The 25,423-nt window shown below is 35.3% G+C and overlaps 1 protein-coding gene across 4 annotated transcripts in view; it reads right to left on the minus strand.

Annotated features, from left to right (window-relative positions):
- Nucleotides 1-25,423, minus strand: part of WAPL (WAPL cohesin release factor) — a 75,458-nt gene that overhangs the window by 19,168 nt on the left and 30,867 nt on the right. For all 4 annotated transcript variants that reach the window (XM_022562423.3, XM_089897789.1, XM_022562424.3 and 1 more), the window contains 4 exons: nucleotides 3,359-3,454; nucleotides 2,041-2,193; nucleotides 1,629-1,765; nucleotides 803-914 (listed from right to left, as the gene is read on the minus strand). In XM_022562423.3, the coding sequence (XP_022418131.1) occupies nucleotides 803-914; nucleotides 1,629-1,765; nucleotides 2,041-2,193; nucleotides 3,359-3,454 (498 nt within the window). The remainder of the gene's footprint in view (nucleotides 1-802; nucleotides 915-1,628; nucleotides 1,766-2,040; nucleotides 2,194-3,358; nucleotides 3,455-25,423) is intronic.

Genomic DNA, 25,423 nt, shown 5'->3' on the forward strand with positions numbered 1-25,423 from the left:
GCTTTCAGTTTCAGAAGACTCAATATTAGATTATGTCACCTAATCTGCACTTGGAACATAATTTCCCTGAACAAAAATATAATAAAGCCATCTCAAAATATCACTATGGATGATTAATAATGATTTTTTTCTAACTCTGAAAATGTTAAACCCGATTTTTATATGTAAATATGCTTTATTTTTAAGTGTCAAAGTCATAATGAAAATGAGGATATGATTCCATTTCACAGTGGGATTCAACATCCAGACAGAATGCTAAAAAAAACTTAATATCAAAACTTTTTTTTCATGCTATTATTATCAAAAACTAGTAAAAGATTTTTTTTCCAGTACTTTCTGATTTGAGGAAATCAGTACTTACAGAATTAAATATCCAGTATGGCATGGTATGTTAGCTACAGTATCCAGTATGGTATGGTATGGTATGTTATATAATGGTTAATAGGATATACTGACAAGTTAAGGAGGAAAAATGTCATGAGAAGATAATCTTAAATGATTTATTAAGCAAGAATTCTGGCATTAAGCTCTAAATATTTAGCACATAAAACTAACTCAACCCATAATGAGAAATATTTACAGATGAATATCCAATGAAGGTTGTTTTTTTTTTCCTATTTTGGTCATGCCACACAGCTTGTGGGATCTTAGTTCCCTGACCAGGGATCGAACCCAGGCCCCTGGCATTGGAAGCTCAGCATCCTAAGCACTGGACCACCAGGGAATTCCTGAAGGTATTTCTCAGTAGCCAAATAAACTAGAATTTTAAAATAATGCTTCTCAATCCCAGAAACTTAAATACCTGATGATGCTGGGAATCATCCAAGGTTTTAAAGACCATTGCTACCATTCCATGTGCTCTCAGGTGCATTCGAAAACTGGGCATGGCACATTTAGTAGCCAAGCTAATAACACTAGAAGAAAATAGACTAGGTTAAGGGGGCTGAAGTTTTTTTATTTGCATAATACCAAAATAAGCAAAAGGGTGCTCAGGGGTGGGGGTGTATGTGTGTCAAAGCATTGCCCATGCAGATCACAATATTAAAAACACGGGCAAAACAAGTTATTAAAAATTTACTGATGTGATTAGGTATGCTATATAAAAAATATGAATAACCCATGATCATCTTCAGTGTTTTCCTTACACTACTACCATTAAATGAAAAGCAAAAAATCTCAGCTACCTTTCATAATGCTTCTGATCCATAAAGATTATAAATATCTAATTGGACATATTCCAAATGACGGGATAACTCAATCAAACCAAGATATTCAATCCATTACAGTATGTAAAAGATGATCCAAATCAAAACATGCTTAAATTAAATCAAATCTATCACTTGCATGTGTAAAATCTGGGGCTAAAAGTACTTAAAAGATTCTTTGGCATAACACTCTTTTAAGCATCTGGAAACTGAAACCTATGCTGTGCTAAAATGCTGTATCATCCAACTTTCCTTTGTGCAAGTAGAATCAAGTCCCTTAAAAGAAATCAATCACATTTTAACATCACTGGCTATAACCTACACCTATGATAAGAAAAATCACAAATGTTTGGCTCTAATGAGCTAGAAAATTTTAATGAGAAAGCATGCACACAATTTTCAAATATAAAAATAAGATCTTACCTAAGGCAACGTGTGTTTAGAGGCTGAGTGCTCTTTAAGCCACTTAACAAGTACTCAATGTCATCAGTGAACTCTTGATTTTCACCAAATTCCACCACATCATTGAAGTGCTTCACGTGCTGAACAACAGTATACAACTGCCAAGAAAAAAATATGTCCACCTCTTTTGTAACTATGAAGTAGCATATTTAAATATTTAAAGCACTTGCTATGCTTTATTTAAAAGTGTATAAAATAGTTTATTAGATGGCAACCAAAAGAAATGTTTTAAAAACATGGGTAGTAGTAGGACAAGGTAAGTTTGTGGTTCAAAACTGAGTATCAGTGTACTGGTATGTGTTCAAGATATTAAAAGGCTAAATTACATACGAAATTCTATCCACGTGCAGTAAAACTGTATATGGCTGCTTACTTCTTTGTCTTCTTTTCTGCATTTCAGTGCAGTAACTATATCTTGATAGGGCTGAGTAGGTATTGTCACAGTTTTTATCACTTTGGGTGGTGGTGCAGGAGCCTTAAAAACTCCATCATCTTTTTGATTTTGCTCCTTTGAAGACAGCCTCACCTATTAATAAAGGTATTAAATTAGTTGTTCTAAATAAATATATAAAAATAGTAACATCTCATCTACTTGGCAAATTTAGCTTAAGAGTAATAAAACCCCTATTCTCCCCCTCAAAGGTAGGAGGAGGCCTCTGAAAGGTCACAAGGGATACTTTAAAATTCCATGCACTACAAGATAAGACTCATATGTGTTTTATTCACAAAAGAACCACTCAGGAAGTTATTCTGGTCTCTTTAACTTTACATTTCATACAATTTGTTATCATCTCCAGGACCATTACAAGGAATAAAGAACCACCATTACATACATAAATAGCATTGATAAGCAGCTCAGGATAGACAGGAAAACTACAATAGATAGACAAAATAATTTTTTAAGTACAGGAGTCCATAGTTTGGGGTAGGGGGAAAAAGCCATAATAAGAGCATGGTATATAATTACTAATATACACAATAATGGTTTAATACTAGTGAAAGAAGTTTAATATATCAAGAAGACAGGGAACTGTACATTACATTTTAGAATGATCTCTATCCCTATTTTTTGTTGTTGTCTATAAAGAACCCATTCCTTGATAGCTCCAGATGACTGAGGTGTCACCATTAATCTGTAAGTATTAATGCATGGTCCTACCAGTTATTCTGAAAAAAGTAATTTGATAAGAATCTTTTTCAAATGTGTTTTGAATTGAAAGGTATTACTGGAATGCAGGAAAAAGTTCTGCTCTGAAAAACAAATTAATCACTCAAATACACTTTAAGATCAATGTAGGATATAATTTATAATATAGCTTTTAATCATTAATACAAACTTGAAATCTGTAATTTATAATATAGCTCTTAACAGTTAATAAAAACTTCAAATAATTTACCCTTAAACACTAAATACTATAATTCCATAAAATGTCAGGAGTGAAAAAAGTAGTCCAATATTTTTTAAGGCTTTCATTTATAACCGGTTGAGCAACACCAGAATTTCTGTTATCCTGTCCACAATCCTTACTTTTCCAATGAGTTAAACTAAAGCCACTAAATTTTAGTGAGGAAGTTGAAAATAAACTGTTAAACAGAAAAGCCAGAGACTTTCAAATTATGAATGAAGATAGCAACTGCTTAATTTAAAATTCATTACACAAACATGAAATTAAAAAGTACAGTTCACTTACTGTGACACTCTGAGGTTTTACTGCTGGTGGCCCAGGTAGTTCTTCTGAATCTGGATGATTCCAATGCCTGGCATTATATACAGCTTTTGTAGGAGACTAGAGAAATGAGAAAAAGATCAACTGTTTCCATCTTACTTTGCATCCTTATAAAATTACCTTATTTTAAAACTAAAACTAAAAATCATATAGAGTAATTTAAATACATAAACATACATCCTAGACAGAGCAGGATAAACAATATCTGGCTTATACTCCCACCATGCTCCCATGCCGATGGCAGACATGGAGTCACAGTGCTATTCTGACACAAAATCAACAATCAGTGTTCCGGACAGTTATTACCAACCAAGAAAAGAAATTAAACCTCTTGCCAGGCTTATATTAACTTATAATTATATTAACTAATCAATATAGTTAAATTCAACCTGTTTATTCCTCATAACTGCTGATTCATGCCCCACGTTCTTCCAACACTGAAAATAAGGCAGGTTATGACAAGGGATAAAAGTCCTTATTCATTTAAGTGAAACTGGTGAGGCCAGATGAGTGCCGTTATTCAAGTTTTCAGGTTTTATAAAGGTAACTATGGTATGTATAACATATTACATAACACACTGGAATCTAAAGCAGTACTATATACTAAAATACATGCAAATGTATAAAAATTCACACTGGGTGGGATAAAGATGTAAATTGCCCCACCCCAGTTCAGATTAGTTTGCTGCCAAATCAATATACTATAAGCTTAATGAAAAAACACTTTCAGTTTTAACACGTTGAATTTCAGAATTGAGGATAAATAACTGTGAGCCTGCATGATCAAATCCATAGGATTAAATCTGTATAAAAGGAACAAATCCTCACTTTCAAAAGGGGACTAATTAAATAGACTGACATTTTCTCCATCCTTTACAAAAGTGATATTAAATTATGTCCTTTAAACTTCAAATAAATAATCTCATTAGAAATTTTTTGTTTTTAAGAGTGTAATTAATTAATGATCTTCATACTTTCAGTACTACATAAAAAAAAAAGAGTACAAGAGAAACATACTTCAAGACTGGCCAAAAATCTGCATTAAAAAATTAACCATCTTCCCTTATTAGCGGCAGTGAAGTAACATAATTGGAATTAAGCATCGTACAAAGCTATCTTTTTATACAAATATTATCTTCAAAATAACCATGCTGTGACAAAGACAACAGTGTAAGCTCCAAAAGAACTGGTTTTTCAAAAGATAAAGTTTAAACTGACTCACATATTAAATTTGTCAGAAAATCTTAACGCTAAAAGGAATCTACTGTGAAACTTACATAAAGCAGTCTCATTTGTATTGTGTATATGAACGTATTATTCTTATATATCAGGTTAGCATAAAGTAATGCAGCATTAGTAATCTAAAGCAATTTATGCACTCATGCAATGACTTGATCAGGCCCCCGAAGGCACAACCGTACAGAGCAGACTGAACATAAAATTTTAAACCTAGCTGTATTCCTATTTTCCTCTCAAACATTATCTATATAATCTACATGCCTGCTAACTGTTAGATCCCCCATTTAAGCAACCTCTAATCCCCAAAGCACAGCCATAAGCTCAGGAAGATAACAGACTTTTGAAAGGAATAGGTGCCTCAAGGCTTAAGCACTTTACTTAAAAGCACTGATTTCAGGTAACAAACCATCTTTTGGATAACAAAAAGGTTATCTGGTTCCACAGGTAACAATATAGCACAGTCAGGTCAACGTTCTAAATTAAACAGACCCTGGAGATTGGGACTGACATATACACACTACTATATATAAAACAGATAACTAATAAGGATCTACTAGAAAGCACAGGGAACTCTACTCAGTACTCTGTAATGGCCTATATGGGAAAAGAATCTGAAAAAGAGTGGATATATGTATATGAATAACTGATTCACTTTGTTGTACATCTGAAACTAACACTGTAAATCAACTATGCTCCAATAAAAATGTTAAAAAGATTAATACCAAAAAATATATATAAATTAAACAGACCCCCTTCCAGTTAATTGTGAGTGGCAATATATACCTAACAGTTATAAAGGAGACACAGGAACCAGATGGTCCAGATAAATAGTAAGCTCTACTACTGCCTGTTACTAAACATCCTTCTCATCTGTAAAATGGGGTTAATAACAGTACCGACTGTAAAGGGTTGTTGTGAGGATTAAATGAATATATGTAAAACACATATTAGAGTGCCTGAAACAATATGTGCTATACAAGTTTTATTGCTGATAATTCAAGTTATAATAATTGTTATGTGATGATGTGCAATTCTGAGTTCAGCATCTTCATAAAAAGAATTGGAGTATATGGTCTACCCACATAACAGAGGACTGCAATAAAAGGGATAACTGACATGAACACACTCTGTTAACAAATACTATTATTACAAAAAGTAGACTGGGATATACTGTTCTAATTCATCTCAAAAGTAATTGAATGATATGCCTGATAAATACAGAGGCAAAAATCCTCAACAAAACACTAGAAAACTAAATTCAACAGCACATTAAAAGGATCATACACCATAACCATGTAGGATGTGTCCCTGGGATGTAAGGATGCTTCAACATATGAAAACCAACTAATGTGATACACCACCTTAACAGAATGAAGGACAAAAATCACATAATCATCTCAATTGGTGCAGAAAAAGTATTTAACAAAATTCAACTCTCTTTCATGAAAAAATCACTCAACAACAGGAACAGAAGGAAATTGCCACAACATAGAGGTCATATTTTAAAAGCCTGCTGCTAACATCATACTCAACAATGAAAAACTGAAAGCTTTTCCTCTAAGATCAGGAACAAGGCACGGATGCTGATGCTCACTGATTCTACATACTAGCAAAAGTAATTAGGCAAGAAAAAGAAATAAAAGGCATCCAAATCAGAAAGAAAGAAGTAAAATTTTCTCTATTCACATATATAATCTTGTATATAGAAAACCATAAAGATTCCATTAAAAAAAAAAACCCTGTGAGAACAAATAAATGTATTCAATAAAGCTGTATGATACAAAACTCATTTGCATTTCTATACACTAACAAAAAACAATCAAAAGAGGAAATGAAGAAAATTCCATTCACAGTAACATCAAAAAGAATAAAATACTTAGGAATAAACTTAACCAAGGAGGCAAAAGATTTGTACACTGACAACTACAAAATGTTGAAAATAAAGGCACAAAGAAATGGAAAGACATCCTTTGTTCATGGATTAGATGACTTAATACTCTTAAAATGGTCATACTACCCAAAGTGATCTACAAATTCAATGCAGTTCCTGTCAAAATCCCAGTAATAATTTTTACAGAAATAGACAGAATGAACCTAAACTTCATATGGAATCCCAAAGGACCCTGAATAGCCAAAACAATCTTGAGAAAGAACAAAAAAACCAAAGGCCCCACACTTGCTGATTTCAAAACATTACAAAGCTACAGTAATCAAAACAGTAGGGTACTGACATAAAGACAAATATATAGACCAACAGTACAGAATAGAACGCCTATGAATAAATCCGCATATATATGGTCAAATGATCTTCACCAATGGAGACAGTCTCTTCAATAAATGGTGCTCGGAAAACTGGATATCCACATGCAAAAGAATGAAACGGGACCCGTATCTTATACCATACACAAAAATCAACTAAAATGTATTAAAGACTTAAACATAAGACCTGAGCTAAAAACTCCTAGAAGAAAACATGGGAGAAAAAAATACGTAACATTGGTCTTGGCAATGACTTCTTGCCAAGAAGCACAAGCAACAAAAGCAAGCATAGACAGGTAGGACTACATCATAAAAAGCTTCTGCACAGCAAAGAAAACAATCAAGAGAGAAAAATGCAACCTACGGAATGGAAGAAAATATTTGCAAACCATATATCTGATAAGGGATTATTATCCAAAATATATAAGGAACTCCTATAAGTCAACAGCAAAAACAAACAAAACAAAAAACCCTGACTAAAAAATGGGCAAAGGACTTGAACAGAAATTTCCCCAAAGAAGAAATGGCCAATAGGTATACAAAAAGATGATCAACATCACTAATCATAAGAGAAATGCAAATCAAAATCACAATGAAATATTACCTCGCACCCATTAGGATGGCCACTAGCAAAAGAACAGAAAATAACAAGTGTTGGCAAGGATGCAGAGAAATTGGAACCCTCATGCAGTGTTGGTGTGAATTTAAATAATGAAGCCATTATGGAAAACAGCATGAAGGTTTCTCAGAGAATTAAAAGTAGGACTACCACATGACCCTGCAATCCCACTTTCAGGTATTTATTCAAAGGAATTAAGAGCAGGATCTCATAAAAATATTTGCACTCCCATGTTCAATGCAGTATTTTTCACAACAGCCAAGAGGTAGAAACAACCTAACTATCCATCAACAGATGAACAAAGAAAATGTTACATATCCATACAACAGAATATTATTCAGCCATAAAAGAGGAAAAAGGAAATCCTATCATATACTACAACATGAACCTTCAGGATGTTACCCTAAATGAAATAAGCCAGTCACAGAAAGACTTTAAAACTGCATGATTCCACTTATGAGATATCTAGTCAAACTCATAAAAACAGAAATGGTGGTTGCCAGGGGCTGGAGGGAGACTGAAGTAAGAAGTTACTGTTCAATGGGTATAGAGTTTCGGTCATGCAAGATGAAAAAATTCTAGAAATCTGTGGCACAATACTGTGCTTACAGTTAACAATACTGTACACTTAAAATGTTCCTAAGAGGGTAGACTTCATGTTGTGTTTTCTACCACAATAAAAAAAAACTTTGAAAAGGCTCTGAAGCTTAAAAGTATACAGAATAACTGCATAAGTTATATTCAAAAGACACATTCAATGAACATTTTGTTTACTCTGTTGAACTAGGCAGCTTAGTAAATACTATTATTTTAAAAGTTTTGACAAGGTTTTGCCATTTTAATGCTAATGATTAATCTAAAAGAAAGTGAATCCAATAAGAACTGTTCAACTATTAATTATTTCTAAGTTTTACAAGGTTAATATAGAGTTTACCATCGGCAGCAGGAGATGAAGATACACCCTACTATCTAAAAATTAAAATAAAAAATAACATCTGGATGTGGCTAATACATACACATGGGGTGGGGGGGTGGCAGAGGTTAAGTTATGACAACACTGACCGACTCTGAGCTCTTCACATCATTCCAAATGGTATAACAATTCCACATGCACCTAAGTGAATTGTATATGGAAACAATACAACACTACTATGTCACATAATAATGTCACTCAGTGAAAGTGACTGTGTACAGTATCTGCAAATATACCAGATAGCAATCAACTTTTCATGGAAAATGAAATCACTCCTATCATTCAGCAACCTAGCTGAGTTTTAACTGGGTCATTCTGATTACACCACCAGGCTTATCTGTAATTCTTGTTAATTTTTTTCTGGTTTAAAAAGCAGATGCACCATATTAACCAGATTCCTTAACTTTTCTGTGTTAAAAGATTTGTGGATTCTGTTTCCTCTGAAATGTAATGGGAAGAATACTTAGAACAAAAAAAGCAGAAAGCTCTTAAGACTACTCTAACATTCTAAAGATTTGCAATCATTGTAGCACATTTCAGTCCTAGTAATCTTAAACATACTATTCTCTTCTTTCAGTTCTCCAGGGGCATGACAAACAAGAACCTCAAATGTAACACTGTATGACAGCTAAGGAAAAAATATGCCGGTGACAGACCCATAGAGCATTTATCCATGAGAGAGAATCCAGTATCTACAAAAACAATGGATAAAAACTGGTTTTTACAATTATAATGCCAAGGCTGTGGTTAACAGATTGGCTTGTTAAATCACAATTATAAAGCAGAGGTAAGAAGAGTTCCTTCATGAAAAGCTAAGAAGAAATTACAGTATTATGTTATCCTTTATTGAGCTGGCTCTCAAAAGGGAAAAAAATTGGAATAACCGTTCTTAAGCCATATGAATTTTTTAACAGTACCAAACGTATTTCTGAGTTTTAAAGAGTACTGTGCATACTGTGTACTAAAGAACAAATATAGTAAGCCGATTAGAATTCATCCAGCCTTACCCACACAAGGATGTCATAACTGAATTGCACTCCCACCAGTAATTCAATCAGCACGTTCTAAAACTAGAAGAGTTTTGAAAAAGCAAAGTGCCACAACGCACCACTGTGCGTGCGTGTGTTTGTGCGCACGCGCAGTACTTTAGTGGCAATTCAAAAAGGGAAAATTAATCTGGATTTGGCTCTTTAAAAAAATTGTTAAGTTTTTTTTTCCCCCCTAAAGATGGGCAGTAGAAGCAGAGGGAATTTGAGGAAGAAAGTTTTACAAAGATTAGGGTACCTTTTAGCTCTTTAGAGCTTTCTTTTAAGCATAATCATATAATCTCAAATTGTCTTAAACTATGACCAAAAAAGCCTTAAAGTAAATTTCCATAATTTGTTAAATATTCAGGGCATTAAATTATATGAGGAAAAACTGCAGCTATCCCTAAACTAAAACCAAGAATGTCTGTACTGCTAAGAACTAGACATTTAGAATATGTTAAGATAGAGCACTATGCAAAGAATATAATCCAAAGGTATACGGGAGAAGTAGAGCTGAAAATCTTTCTTTTCTGCCTGATTCAATTAAGTGCTACAGATAAACCTTTCAAAGATACAGCTGCTATTTTTATGAAGAAACTGTCAATTCCTATCCACAAGAAGAACAATACACCTACTACTCAGTTGTTTTAACTTCAAAAGTATTTGTATCAATATTATAAAACTTTATAAAAGCGAGCATTGCCACATCAGAATATCACCTTGAAATAGCATAACCTGAACATAAGCTCTAAAAAAGTCCAGGTAACAAAGCATAAAATCCAATACTTGGCCCTTTGTGAAAACTAATACAACTAAGCCTACAATTCAACAATTGTTAAATAAAAAGATACTAGAATGAGCCATGATGAAAAATCGGCTGAAATAAGCATCAGTTTTACAACTAAAAATGTCACTAAATGTAGAATGGACCAGTTGTATTAGGGAGATGATTTATCAAATTTAGAAACACGAAAAGAGAAGCTGAAAATATCTTGAGACACCTATGGGTAGATAGAGAATGTTCATTCTCCCCTTCGTTTTCCTCTTAAGAATATTTAGCTGGACGTATGCTTGCCCTGATTTTCCAACATCTCTTGCTACTTGTGTGGGCACATGACCAGGTTCTAGTCAATGAATGAACAAAAAAGTAGGGTACACCTTCTGGGTCCTGGCCTTCTAGGGATGGTTCTTTGCCTCCCCTTCCCGTTCTTACTATTTGTACTCTTCAATACTCTAGAGATGGTAGGAAACCACCCACAGAGGAAGGGGTCTCTGACAATACAGCAACTTGAAAATAGTCCAGAGATAAACAGCCAAGGTCTGATATGCCACAGAAAAATAAGCTACCTATTAAAAACTAACTTGAGATTTCTTTCACAGTAGTTGAGGCAAATGCTACAACTGAAATTAGGACTAAATAATGATAGGGATGTGCTGAATATATAAGATTTTGCCAACACTGGATTTGTATATATATAACCTACACACATATAACCTTAAAAGAAACAATTTGAAGGATATAAAGAACATTTAAGAGAAGAAGGAAAAAACCAAGGAAAAAAACAATCTAAAGCCAACTTTTAAAAAAAAAGTGTAAACATATATATTCTGAGGAAGATCTATGAACTCACAGGGTACAATTTCCAAGAGTTATTACTAAATAAAAATTTAAATAGAAAGAAAAGTGCACATACAGATGCTACCTTTTATATAAGAAAGGGGGAAGATAAGAAAATTTGTGCTTATCTTTATAAAAAGAAATACAGAAAGGATAAAGCAGAGAAGTCCCTACCAGGGTGAGTGATGGGCTAGAACATCACTCAATGAAGTGACCGTTCATTGAACTTACCTTTTGGTATAGTGCTGACTTTTGGAAGCATGCTAATGTTGTACATATTCAACCAAATAAATTAAATAAATGAGAATGAAAGGGGAAAAAAACCTAAAAGTGAAAGCAAACCAGAACACATAAACCTACTCATAATTCAAATGAATAGCAAATACAATGAAGGGAAGATAGGAAGAAAAGACAGGCAGACAGAACTCATCTAAATTACTTATGAACACAGTATTTGACTTTATACCTTGGGTCAGTGGCAGCGTAGGGTAGGGCAAGTGCAGGATTACAAATAAATCCTAAACACAGTAGTAGAGTTATTTATTGTAGTGGAATGGACAAAGCAATTCTCAAACTATTTTAGATGTATTATAGATTTGAGTAAAAGTGTTGATATTGCTGGGAGTCAGGGTTAAGACAGAAGGCAAGAAAGAACCCTGTAGGGATGGACTAATATTGAAGTTAGTGTGAACTCATGATTTCTAGAACAGGTACGTGCATATGCAGGAATCTATATGCATATACATGAATGTTTCCTATCTCCATCTATTACTAAAAGGGCCAAGAAGTGATGACCACATCTACTGCCCAGATCTTGGTCTCTAGTACCATTCCCCACTAAAGGGAATGGAGACTTCTCAGAGAATGGGCTTAATTCCAGGGCTGGAGCAGAGCAGGTACAATATGAATCTGGAAAACTGTGTTATGTCAATAAGTAAGAAAATGCCCATAGAATGATGGGGTATGTCACAGTGACAGAAGAGCCAGACTAGCCAAATCAGGACAAATGTACCTCCAAAATAAATAATGAATTCTGAACCATTAAAGAGGCAGGGATTCGTAAGTCCATACTGATAAAAGAAAAATAAAACAACCAAACAAATAAAATAAATAAATAAATGGGGAAAATTGACTAAATGAATATTTTGCAAGCGGCACAGCAAACACTGAATCAGGAAAGCATCATCATGTATATTAAATCTAAGAGTATGAAGAACAAGGTGTTTGAATAGTCTCTTCAAAGACTGCTTTTTAGTTGCATGGGGAAGAAAATAATTATACAGCAGAGGAATAGACAACCCCTTAACTGGGTGATCATAATTAACATTCTCCAGAGGTGGCACGCTGAAAAGAATACATCATCACTTACCCAGTATCCCAGCCTAGAATGAATAACCTGAATACAATCATGAAGAAACTTCGATTAAACCAAAGTGAGAAGCTTTTTTTTTAAAGGGGGATCAGGGGATGTCAATGTCATAAAAGACAAAGAAAGACTACAGAAATGTTCCTGGTTAAAAGAGACTAAAGACACAGCTAAACAGCTAAATGAATGACAGCTAAATGAAATACCTCACCCTAGACTGGATCCTGTAGCAGAGACGAGAAAATGCTACAAAGGACATTACTGTGTCAACTGACAAAACTGACACAACAGATTAGGTAAAAATACTGGAACAATGTTAAATTTACTAAAGATGATTACTGTGATGTGGATATGTAATTGATTAGGAAGTACACACTGTATTTAGGGTAAAGGGCTAATTATATATATAAAATATATATATGAACTTACCCTTAAATATTCAGAAAAAATACATACGTATGAATATACATACAAAGAGAAAGAACAAATGAAAAAGCGAATATTAAGATAATATTCATAAAGAATGTTTGTTGTACTATTTTATTTTTGTAACTCTTCCGTAATTTTGAAATTATTTCCAAGTACAAACTATTTTTTAATTATTTCCAGATAAAAAATATTAAAAATCTTTAAAAATTCTCTCAGAAAACTTGTAAAATAGAAAAAGTATAAATCATCATTCTATCAGTTAATATTTTAATTTCCATGAAACAACTAAATCAAATTCAGACAATGGTTAAATTAAGAAATCAAAGAGTAATAAAAAGATGAATTCAAGTTTAATACAGGCAATCCTACAAAATGGGAAGGGATAAAGATATTCTTCTTTTATGTTCTTAAATCAAATGTTAATTAAACAGCCCATCAATAATAAATGAAATAGCAATACTTCTTAGCTGAGGCACAGAAAAAGATGAAAACATAACCCATACCTGGTGCAAGGGTTTTTAATCTCCCCTCCTAAAAAGCAAACGGGCCACTGATAATCTTCTTTGTCCTGGCTTCTAAGAAGCTCAAAGTTGTATTTGTGGTAGATCCCCAGGAAATCCATCAAGACAAAAAGGCTTGAATTTTGGCTTCAACTCATCTATTCCTTACTTTTTCTTAACACAGTTTCCTCATTTATTATCAATCTGGTTCTACCAAATTTGTCTCTGTTCACTATAAGAACAGACCCAGAAACAAGACAGATGACAGAATTAGGAGACAAAGACACTGAAAATAACTGTAACTATATTCCACATATGTAAGAAAGTAGGGAAAACAACTGAGTACGTTAAATAGACAAGAAAGATATAAAATAGACCCAAACTAAACTTTCAGAGATGGGATTAATAGCTGCTTAGACGCTGTAGAAGAACCTGAAAATGGGCAACAGAAACTATCTAAACTATCTCCAAATGAAACCAAGACTGAAAAAATTAAAAAGATGGAAAGAATGTCAGCACACACTGGGACAAGTTCACCCAGCCCAATAACTGTATGAGAAAGTAAAAATTAACTCCCTTCACAGATAGTACTTTGCCCTGAACCTCTCAAACACTGTTTCTTTTAAATTTTACCCAAACTCCCCAGTTCCCCCAAAATCCTACAAAAACTTTTCTTTGGTAAGATGCCCCTTGGTTTCTCTGCTGTGCAGTATCCTTTATTGCAATATGTCAATAAGCCTTATTCTGTCAGACTACAGGTTATACGTGTTGATTTTAGGCTGATACAAGCGAGACAAGTATATTAAGAGTCCCCAGAGGGGGACAGAGAGCCAAAAACTATTTTAAGAATATTGGCTAAAATTTTCCCAAATTTGACGTTTACCAATTTTCAAACATAAAAAAGCCAAACATTTAGTACTATATGAAGATTATTTGCTGAAAGATACTTCCAAAAATCCTAGAAATAAACATTTATGAACACCTTCTGTATCTCAGACACTAAGAATTTAAAGGTGAAAAAATATATGGTCACCATCCCCCAAAAACTCCCAATATTTTACATCTAATGTTAATTTATGGTCATCATTAGCATAAAGTCATAAGACTATCAATTAAAGAAAGTTCAGCAAAGAGTTTTCTGGATGTCAGAATCCCAATGAACTCTAAATAAAATGTACTACAAACTAGAAAACCAAATTCCAAACTATAAACAACCTAACACACACACACACACACACACACACACACTCTCTCTCTCTCTCTCTCTCTCTCTCTCCCTCTGTCAAATGTTTGTTCGAGTTCCCATGTTCTTGATTAACCCATGGCTACATGTTCTCATTTCAAACTTCACTTTCTGGGAAATAAGTTATAGTGAAATATTTTGAACTTTCAAACTTTAAAGGAACCTGAACTACAGAAAATAAAAAGATTAATGGTGCTTTTATTCCTTATTAAAATCCTTCCAGAATAAAATATTACAGGAAAAAAAACCACCTGAATTAGATCTCATAAAGAAAATAACTTACACTTTCCTACATCTTTATAGAATACAGATCAATGACTTAAGTAGCTGGTTCAATGTTTAAGTTAAATACTACCTATATAAAAGGAAGACAGATACTCCTGCTTTGGAACAAACATAATGAGTATGAAATACTAAGACTACTCAAAAGTTTCCGTGGGGAAAAAACATTCTACCTCACTTTCTAAGACACTTACTTATTTTTCTCCTTTTTATATCCCCAGTACCTAGTACTGTGAAATGCAGGTATTATGTAAAAACAATGACAACGAAAAGTCAACTAAAACTGACCCTCTACCATACCCAGGCTCAGCCAGAACACGCTCAGCTTCAACAACTCTTTGACTCACCAACCTGCTTTTTACTTTTACACTTTGGCCAGCATCCCTCATCAGCAGACCAATGGCTTACAGTCTCTCTTTTTTTCAGGCTTCACATTTATCTATGTCTCAGGTTTCTAGTCCATGAGACTATAGTGAATCTCATACTGCTATCTCGATGACTGGATCACAGGATGGTCAATGAATCCCCAGACACAGAACAAAGGTAACCATGGGTAAAACAATTTGACAGAAAAATAAGCTGCTTCATCAGAGTGAGTTCTAATTGCTGGAGAAGGATACTATAAAGGAACATCTGTTCTTGGGTGAGAGGTGGAACTACCTGTCCTTTAAAATCTCTTCAATTGTAAGATTCTGTTTTTAAGTTGACAACCTATATATATAAACTCATTTTATAAAACAAAAAAAAATGAGTTTACAAAACTATAAAAACTATACTTAACTTTAAAACTGCAGCTTTATACAATTTTAACTTTTGAATACAGCTAAATATATAACCATAATTTATACTGATAATCAAGTTTTAATTCAACTGCCCATAAACCCACTATCCTATGTCATATTGAATGACAGGAGGGAAGAGGAAAAAAAAGTCCAGAATGTTCTTTTGAGAATCAAACAAAAGACAGAACCACATGGGCCCAGCATTAAACCACAGGGAAATGATGAAAGTGAAGCTATAAATATTTGAGAACTGAAACTGAGATTGACATTATGGTTAGTTTCATCAATGACCCAGCAAATAGTCTTAACGGGCAAAATAAGATGGCCAAAGCCCAAGGTAAAATATAACCCTCCAAGCACAGAAGGTTAGTTGGGATGATTATACAGATAATCCCTGAGGAAGAGAGCAAACTGGCAGCAGCTGAATGGAAAGCTAGAAATCAAACAAAAAGCAGGGCAGGCAGAAAAAATGATTTAAGCTTACCAGCACATACGGGGTTGGCCAAAAAGCTCCTTCAGTTTTTAAGTAAAAATAAAAGACACATTTTTCATTTTCCCCAACAACTTTATTGAACAACGTATTCACTGTTTTGTTCCACTACCTTCTGCCATTCTTCAGGCAATTTCATAATTCCATCTTCCCAAAACTTTTCATCTTTCTGAGCAAAGAACTGTTCCAGGTGCCTTTTACAGTCTTCCAAGGAATTGAAAATTTTTTCCATTAAGAGAATTTTGTAAAGACCAAAAAAAATGGAAATCCGAAGGTGCAATGTCTGGTGAATATGGTGGATGAATCAGAACTTCCCAGCCAAGCTGTAACAGTTTTTGCCTGGTCATCAAAGAAACATGCGGTCTTGTGATGGAAGATTATGCGTTTTCTGTTGACTAATTCCGGATGCTTTTCGTCCAGTGCTGCTTTCAGTTGGTCTAACTGGGAGCAGTACTTGTTGGAATTAATCGTTTGGTTTTCCAGAAGGAGCTCATAATAGAGGACTCCCTTCCAATCCCACTGTATACACAACATCACCTTCTCTGGATGAAGACCGGCCTTTGGTGTGGTTGGTGGTGATTCGCTTGCCCCACAATCTCTTCCATTCCACATTATTGTACAGTATTCACTTTTCATCACCCATCAGTTTGTTTTACAAACGGAACATTTTCATTACAATAAGTAGAGAATCGCATGTGGAAATATGGTCAAGAAGGTTTTTTTTGCTTAACTTATGTGGAATCCAAACATCAAAGCAATTACATAACCAAGCTAGTGAAAATTATTTTCAGGGCTTGATTTGGATATTTTGATTATGTCGGCTATCTCCCACGTGGTATAACGTTGATTGTTCTCAATTACTGTCTCAATTTGATCACTATCAACTTCAACTGGTCTACCCAACTGTGGAGCATCGTCCAACGAGAAATCTCCAGCACAAAACTTTGCAAACCACGTTTGACACCTTCAATCAGTCACAGCACCTTCTCCATACACTGCACAAATCTTTTTGTGCGCTTCAGTTGTGTTTTTACCTTTCTTGAAATAATAAAGCATAATATGCCGAAAATGTTGCTTTTTTCTTCCATCTTCAATATTAAAATGGCTACAGAAAAATTCACCAATTTTGATTTTTTTTTTTTTTTTTGCAGTACGCGGGCCTCTCACTGTTGTGGCCTCTCCCGTTGCAGAGCGCAGGCTCAGCGGCCGTGGTTCACGAGCCGAGCCACTCCGCGGCATGTGGGATCCTCCCAGACTGGGGCATGAACCCGTGTCCCCTGCATCGGCAGGCGGACTCTCAACCACTGCGCCACCAGGGAAGCCCCTGCTGTTTTTTTTTTTAAATGCACACTGATATGACAGTCACATACAATCTAACAAAACTGTTTCAAATGAAGTTAGTGACAACTAAGCACTACTAGAGCCATATTATGGAAAAAAACTGAACGTACATTTTAGCCAACCCAATATATGGCAACTACAAATAATGGGATTCAGGGAAACTGTAGCCAGTGATCAGAAATAAGATGGCACTGAAAGAAAAAAAAAACATTAAAATTATCAAATGATCAGGACTTCCCTGGTGGCGCAGTGGTTAAGCATCCGCCTGCCAATGCAGGGGACACGGGTTCGAGCCCTGGTCCAGGAAGATCCCACATACTGCAGAGCAACTGGACCCGTGCACCACAACTACTGAGCCTGCACTCTAGAACCCACGAGCCACAACTACTGCGCCCGCGCACCACAACTACTAAAGCCTGTGTGCCTAGAGCCTGTGCTCTGCAACAAGTGAAGCCACCACAATGAGAAACCCGCGCACCACAACGAAGAGTAGCCCCTGGGCTTCCCTGGTGGCGCAGTGGTTGAGAGTCTGCCTGCCGATGCATGGGACACGGGTTCGTGCCCCAGTCCAGGAAGATCCCACATGCCGTGGAGCGGCTGGGCCTGTGAGCCATGGCCGCTGAGCCTGTCTGTCTGGAGCCTGTGCTCCGCAACGGGAGAGGCCACAACAGTGAGAGGCCCACGTACCTCAAAAAAAAAAAAGAGTAGCCCCCGCTAGCCACAACTAGAGAAAGCCCGCGTGCAGCAACAAAGACCCGACACAGCCAAACATAAATAAATAAATAAATATTTTTAAAAAAATTATCAAATGATAAAACCACATACAGAAACAACAGGTACTTAGGCTCAGGTACTTAAAACCAGGTATGTTTCAAGCTAATGCCTCAAACTCTATCTTTACCTTTCTCCCTTGCAAGTGACAACTTTTCTGAGTAATCATTTCAAATATGTTCTTACCAGAAGTTTACTTTACCTCCTCATCTTCTTTCTGCCACATGTGTTTACCCAGCCAGCCCTCAATTCTGTTATGAACAGAATTCTTTATATACCTGGTGAGGTGTTGGGGAAAATTCTCACAGCCAGCAAGCTTAAAAAGTTAGTTTTTTGTTTTTTTTGGCTGCACCACACAGCTTGTGAGATCTTAGTTCCCTGACCAGGGATCGAACCTGGGACCCCAGCCATGGAAGTGCAGAGTCCTAACCACTGGACCACCAGGGAATTCCCAAGTTAATGTTTTCTAACATGGGGAGATAGAGGGAAGAGGGACCTCTTGGCTGGTGGCACTAAAGCTGAGGAGATGGCCTGTGTGGTCAGGAAATTGGCTATATACAAGAGGACTGAGCAAATACGTAAATGTGTTGAGGATACTGGGAACCAGATTCCTCACTGTCGGCAAAGAGAAGTAAAATGTGCAAAGTGGGAAGGCTAGAATAAAACATGTGGTGTTGAACTAGAATTGGAGGTATCAGTATGAACTCATGGTTCTAAATATACATAGATATGAAATAAGTATGTGTCTGTGTGGTGGCGGGGGGCGGCGAAGGAGAAAGGAAGAAAATGCATATATTCACGTGTTTCCTTGCTCTGTTAACTCAAAGAAGGCCTAGAAGCAATGACACCCCAGAAGAAATGACCATACTTTGCGACCAAATTTTATTTTTAAAGATCATTCTCCACTAAAAGAAAACAGGGATCCTTGGAGGAATGGTTGATTCCACAACTGGGAATGTGCATCACGAGCCTTGTACATCTTTGTGTGTCATTAGTAAGGAAATGCAAAGTGGTGGGCCATGTTAAAAGCCAGTATGAAAAACCACGAACAGGCCAAGTCTAAGAAAATCTGAGTATCGAAATAATAATAGTACTATCGTTTAAATAAATAACAGTAACAAATGACTGAATAAAACAGAAATCCATGTTCATAATGACATAAAGAAATTTATAAATACTTAAATGAATATATAATGAATATATAATATATATACTACATAATGAATATATAAATACATATATTCTACTAACAACTAGAGAAGGCAGGATGTAATTAGAAAAAAAAATTCAACAACCATCATAGTAAAGATTGATTCAGGCAAAAATCAATGCTACAACTAGTGGGTAAAAGTTTGATGAGGAGTTGAGGAACCTGACAGGCCTCAAGGGACAGTTAACATCAATAGCAATGGTACAAAGTGACATTGTGCGCCACCTGGTATGATGCAGTAAGAACAGAGCACCTCTTTTGAGGTATTTCCACCAAATACACAAAACCTAAATCTAATCGGGAGGAAACATCAGACAAGCACAAATTGAGGGACATTCAACAAATAACTGATTTTAACTCTTCAAAGATGTCAAAGCCATGGAAAAACTAGGAAAGACACAGATGTTCCAAACAGAAGGAGGGTGGAGACTTATGACAACTAAATACAACATGTGATTCTGGATTGGATCATGGGTTCTTTCTTTGGGAGATGTGGGGGAGGGGGGAGTAATGTGTGATTTGTTCTGCTATAAAGGCCATTAATGAGACAATTGGTAAAACTGAATGGGATCTGTGGATTAGACTGAATTATTATATCAATGTTATTATTAGCTTCCTGGTTTTGATGGGTATACTATAGCTATAGAGTAGAGTACTCTTGTTTTCAGAAAGTAAAGACTAAGGTATTTGGGAGTAATCAGCATTAAGTCTACAACTTACTCTCAAATCATACATACACACACATACCCCCAATGAGAGGGGAGCCCATTTTGACCCCCATAGGACATTTAGTAATGTCCAAGACATTTTTGGTTGAAATGGAGGCGCACAGAGCAGGGGAAAACAGGACTAGCATCTGGTGGGTAGAGGCCAGCGATGTTGTTAAATATCCTCCAATGTACAGGGCTACCCTCCACAACAGCTTTATTCAATCCAAAACATGAGCTAAGAAAGCCTGATAGGTAAGGAGGAAAATTTGCCACTACAAGACGTGGGCCACCTCTCTACCACTCAGAAATGAGGTCATTAGTGCCTTTAATCAGAATGCAGAAGACCCAGATACTCCCACTGACCTATCAGCTACAGGAGGGTATTTCTATTATAATGGAGAAATGGAACAACTGCTGAGTACATTTCCTATGGCCACCTACCTAGTGACCCCTGCCTTTCCTTTTTCTCTGGAGATTTGGGGGATAACCTACATAAAACTCCTTGGAGAACTGAGCTTATCCTTTTTTACATCGAAACCATGAATCCTGATTTCTCACATATGAAACAAATCTATTCTTTCCACTCTGTTAATCTATAAATGCTTAAAACTTTGATCCCATTTATTTCCTGTATTCCTTTATACTCATCAAAACTCAATACGTTAAATTTCCACTATTTCTGTTTCTCAATGGTTCTCTCCTTTTAAACAACTCTTAAGTAGTCTTTTAGCTGTCTTGAAGACAAATGGATGACCTATTTATTTTAAGAGCTAGGGATTTTATACTGCTTAACTTCTTGCTGCTCTCTTCCTGAAGGAGGCTTCTAAATTCTTTACCTAGATATTTTCATAAGGATACATAACTTCCATGGGATCTAAAGCATTTTTTATTACTTTTTACTAAAGTACTATAACACTCTGGATCAAAGTCTCATTTTTGAATCTCACTGATCCACCTAAATAGTAGTAGTATCTAAGTGAAAAAATTCTGACACAATTCCACTTAAAGAGGGTTTGGGGCAAATCTTTCAATAGGAGGTTTAAAAGGAAATTAAAACATTTACTGAAGCCTCTTTGGGGACTAAATCAGGACTATTGTTTTAAGGCAGGCTTTACTTATATTACATCTTTTAAATGAGTTCAATCTCATAGCTCTTTTGGTTTCATAAATTAATAATGATTTTCTTAATTTTCCTCTGACACTATCCATCAACAGTAAATAGGTCTTCTGCCTACTTGGTTGCATGACCTGATTTACTTTAGGCCGGAGAGATTCCTTCGTAATCGGGTCAAGTACATGTACACTGCTGCCTCCTAAGTTGTGTTAGTAGGAAAGAAATATATCCAATATTAAGTTTAAAACTAAGTTTAAAAAAATGAACATAAATAAGTACATATGAACTTGAATACTGAATTGACATACACAAGATAAAAATTACTTCAAAACTCTTGAACACATTACTATGACTTCATCATTAGTGAAATAATCTAAAGACAAAAAGAACTGGAAAGAAATTTTAACTTCACTTAGTGTATTTACTGTTCATAATAATATTGGTGTTATAATTTAAAAAGTAATGTGTGCTGTACAATAAAGAAAGCTAAGTACCAAATTTTGAAATGTTAAATTTGAAATGAAACTATCAGTATGAACTCAGTTTATTTTTCAATGTATTTCATAGCTCTGTCCAGTGAAAGAGCCTAGAAGCAATGAACACACCCAGCACTTAGTTCTGGGTTTCTAAGTACTAATCCCCACAAAAAGAACCAAGGATCCTTGGATGGGTCCATGATTGAAAGCACAAGATAAGTCCAGGTCATCTTTTGTGCAGAAAGCAAAAGAAAAGCTCAAAGATGATGGGTCTATATCAAAAGGACACAAGAAATGGCTTGAAATGGTTTCCTCTGGCCAAATCTATTATAAATACATTTATTAAGTAAAAATTATTGAGTCTATAGAGATAGAAGTTCGGGGTTGGGATGGGGAGAAAGAAAACTCCTTTTTACAAAATTCCAGTTATTAAATGTAGAAGAAATCGCAATTAGAAAACTCACCATTCTGTAACTGTCAGTGTAGTAACTGATGCAGGCAAAGATCAACAATGGATGCTAAAATTATGAGGTAAAACAATAATGGGGAACAGAATATTCACATGCTGCCAGAGTCACACCCAGAAGTTTACTAATTAAATTATAAAAGGAAAAACATACTTTTATTTTGGGGACATCCAGTGGTCACAACCTTCAATAGGTGGTCAAACAATTTTGAGTGGAACAACCAGGTATTACATACCTTCCGATGTGATGCAACATACACAGTATTACTTTGAGGCATTCTTGCCAAAATATGTTTAACCTCAGCCTAATCAAACGCAGAGACTTACTTCCAGTGTTCTATGACACCATACTACTTTAATATAGTGGAGTAACAACTTACATCATCAGGAAACAATCAGATAAATTCTGAATGTGAAACATTCTACAAGACAGATATCCTGGGCTCTTAAAAGCAAAAAAAAAACAACAAAAAACTAGTGCCATGGGGAATTTTAAAAAGATGAGGAGACTACTCAAGATTAAAGAGACATAACAAGTAAATGATTATAGTTTGGGGAGAAAAACAGCACTAAAAGACATTTTGGAGACAGCTGAGGAAAACTGAATATGGCCTGGACATAGGATTATATCAAAGAATTACTAATTTTCTTAAGTATTACAATCATATAACCAGTTAGGTATGAGACTGTCTTTTCTCTTAAGAAATGCATGCTATCTCAACAACTTTCAAATACGACAGGAAAAATGTTATATAATACACACACACACACACACACACACACACACATGAAGAGAAGAGAAAAAGGGGAAGAGGAAGGGGACTGTGTGTAATTATGACGATTTGGTGGGGGGGTGGGGATCAATCTAGATAGAGGAATATAGTTATTCATCACATTTTTTTACACTTTCTGTATATTTTAACTTTTTATAATAAAAAGTTGAGGTGGGAGAAATAAAGTAGAATGCTTTAAAGGACTCAGGAAACTCTTCCAGGGTGTCTATAAAGACAAAACCATTTTCACAATAATAATATGTTGTTTGCCTTTTTCACTTCGTTGATATTTGCAGGGATGGTGCAAAAGCAATGCTGGGTAAAGCTGTTGGTGTCTTAGCATGAATCAAGGCAGGGGCTCTGAACTGTATATAAGTAGTCATATTCTTCACTGCTACACACTTCATAGTTAAAAAATAAAATGCCAGTTTCACATAAGAAAAAAGCCCTTGATAAAGGAGTGAAAATTACTGATTAAATCGTAACCCTAAGTGCACTAATGGTCTATGTGACAAAACCAGTGTGCCTAAAACACTTATGTTGCATATAAAGTGTGGTTGTATCAAAAAAAACCACTACTGGCTCAAGTTTCAAGCTGAACTAGCCACTTTTTTTCTGAACACCATTCTTTACTTAAAAAACTGACAAACTATGCTTATACAGACTTGGGTATTATGCAGACATTTTCTCAAAAATGAACAAAGTAGGCCTGTCATTGCCAGTCATTTTCCCTGAAGTATTTTCTGCCAATGAAAAAATTTCAACTTTTAAGCAAAAACTAAAATTCTGGAGAACTGTGAACTTGATAGCTTCCCAATACTTAAAAAGACTTTTCTAATGAGTTTGACAGTGATATTAATATTTTTGATACTGTATAATGAAGTGTGTCACCACTGAAAGATTTAGATAAATCAGTCTAACCAGTATTTTCCAAATGACCAATGTATAATGTTACAAAGCATGCATGTGTAAAAGATCCATTCAAAGGCAAGACAGACCAACAGATTTTAATGCAACATTATGAAAGGTTCACTGGCACGGTTTTAGACTCCAAGTTACAACTAATCTTTAAGAAGCTCCTGGGGTAGGGACTTTCCTCGTGGTCCAGTGGGTGAGACTCTGCGCTCCCAATGCAGGGGGTGCCTGGGTTCGATCCCTGGTTGGGGAACTAGATCCCACATGCCACAACTAAGACCCAGCACAGCCAAATAAATAAATGGATGGATGGATAGATAAATAAATAAATAAATATTAGAAAAGAAAAACTCCCGGGCTTCCCTGGTGGTGCAGTGGTTAAGAATCCGCCTGCCAATGCAGGGGATATGGGTTCGAGCCCTGGTCCGGGAAGATCTGACATGCCATGGAGCAACTAAGCCCATGCGTCACAACTACTGAGCCTGCGCTCTAGAGCCCACAAGCCACAACTACTGAAGCGTGCACGCCTAGAGCCCATGCTCTGCAATAAGAGAAGCCATCGCAGTAAGGAGCCCACGCACCGCAAGGAAGAGTAGCCCCCACTCGCCGCAACTAGAGAAAGCCTGTGCGCAGCAACGAAGACCCAACACAGGCATGCATGCATAAATAAATAAATAAAATAAATTATTTATTCATTTATAAAAGAAAAAAGAAACTCCCATTTTTTTCAATTTTGGTGTAATGTCAACGAAGAATGTCCATAATTATCTGAAAAAGCTACTTAAAATACAACTACTTATCTATGTGAGGCTGGATTTTCTTCATATTTTTCAACTAAAACAATGAAAAATACTGAATATAGAGGATATAAGAATCTAGCTCTTTTTAAAAAAAATTTATTGAAATATAGTTGATTTACAATGTTAGGTTAATTTCTGCTGTACAGCAAAGTGACTGTTATATATAGTCTTTGTCATATTCTTTTCCATTATGGTTTATCACAGGATACTGAATAGAGTTCCCTGTGCTATACGGTAGGATACTGTTGTTTATCCATCCTAAACATACTAGTTTGCATCTGCTAATCCCAAAGAATCTACCTGTCTTTTACTAAGCCAAACTTTATAAAGAGATTTGCAAAAAATGTACAACGCTACTCTTCTCACTACTTTTTTTAAGAAAATAATTCTCGCTAAAATGTTATATTAACATGTAATGGGTTACTGTTAAGTGAATTATTAATAAGTATCTTTGAAATATGTTTTCACTTCCAATTTGATAAATATAACATATATAATCAAAAGCTTTCTGGGATTCTTAATAAAATTTTAAGAATGTGAAGTAATCCTGAGACCAAAAAATGTATAACTTTTACACTAGAAATCAACACATGCCATACACAATTTTATAAACCAAAACCTCACC

Source organism: Delphinapterus leucas, chromosome 16, assembly GCF_059928025.1.
Source record: "Delphinapterus leucas isolate spDelLeu-1000000601 "Yukka" chromosome 16, BTC_Dleu_Yukka2, whole genome shotgun sequence".
In the NCBI taxonomy this organism is placed as follows: Eukaryota; Metazoa; Chordata; class Mammalia; order Artiodactyla; family Monodontidae; genus Delphinapterus; species Delphinapterus leucas.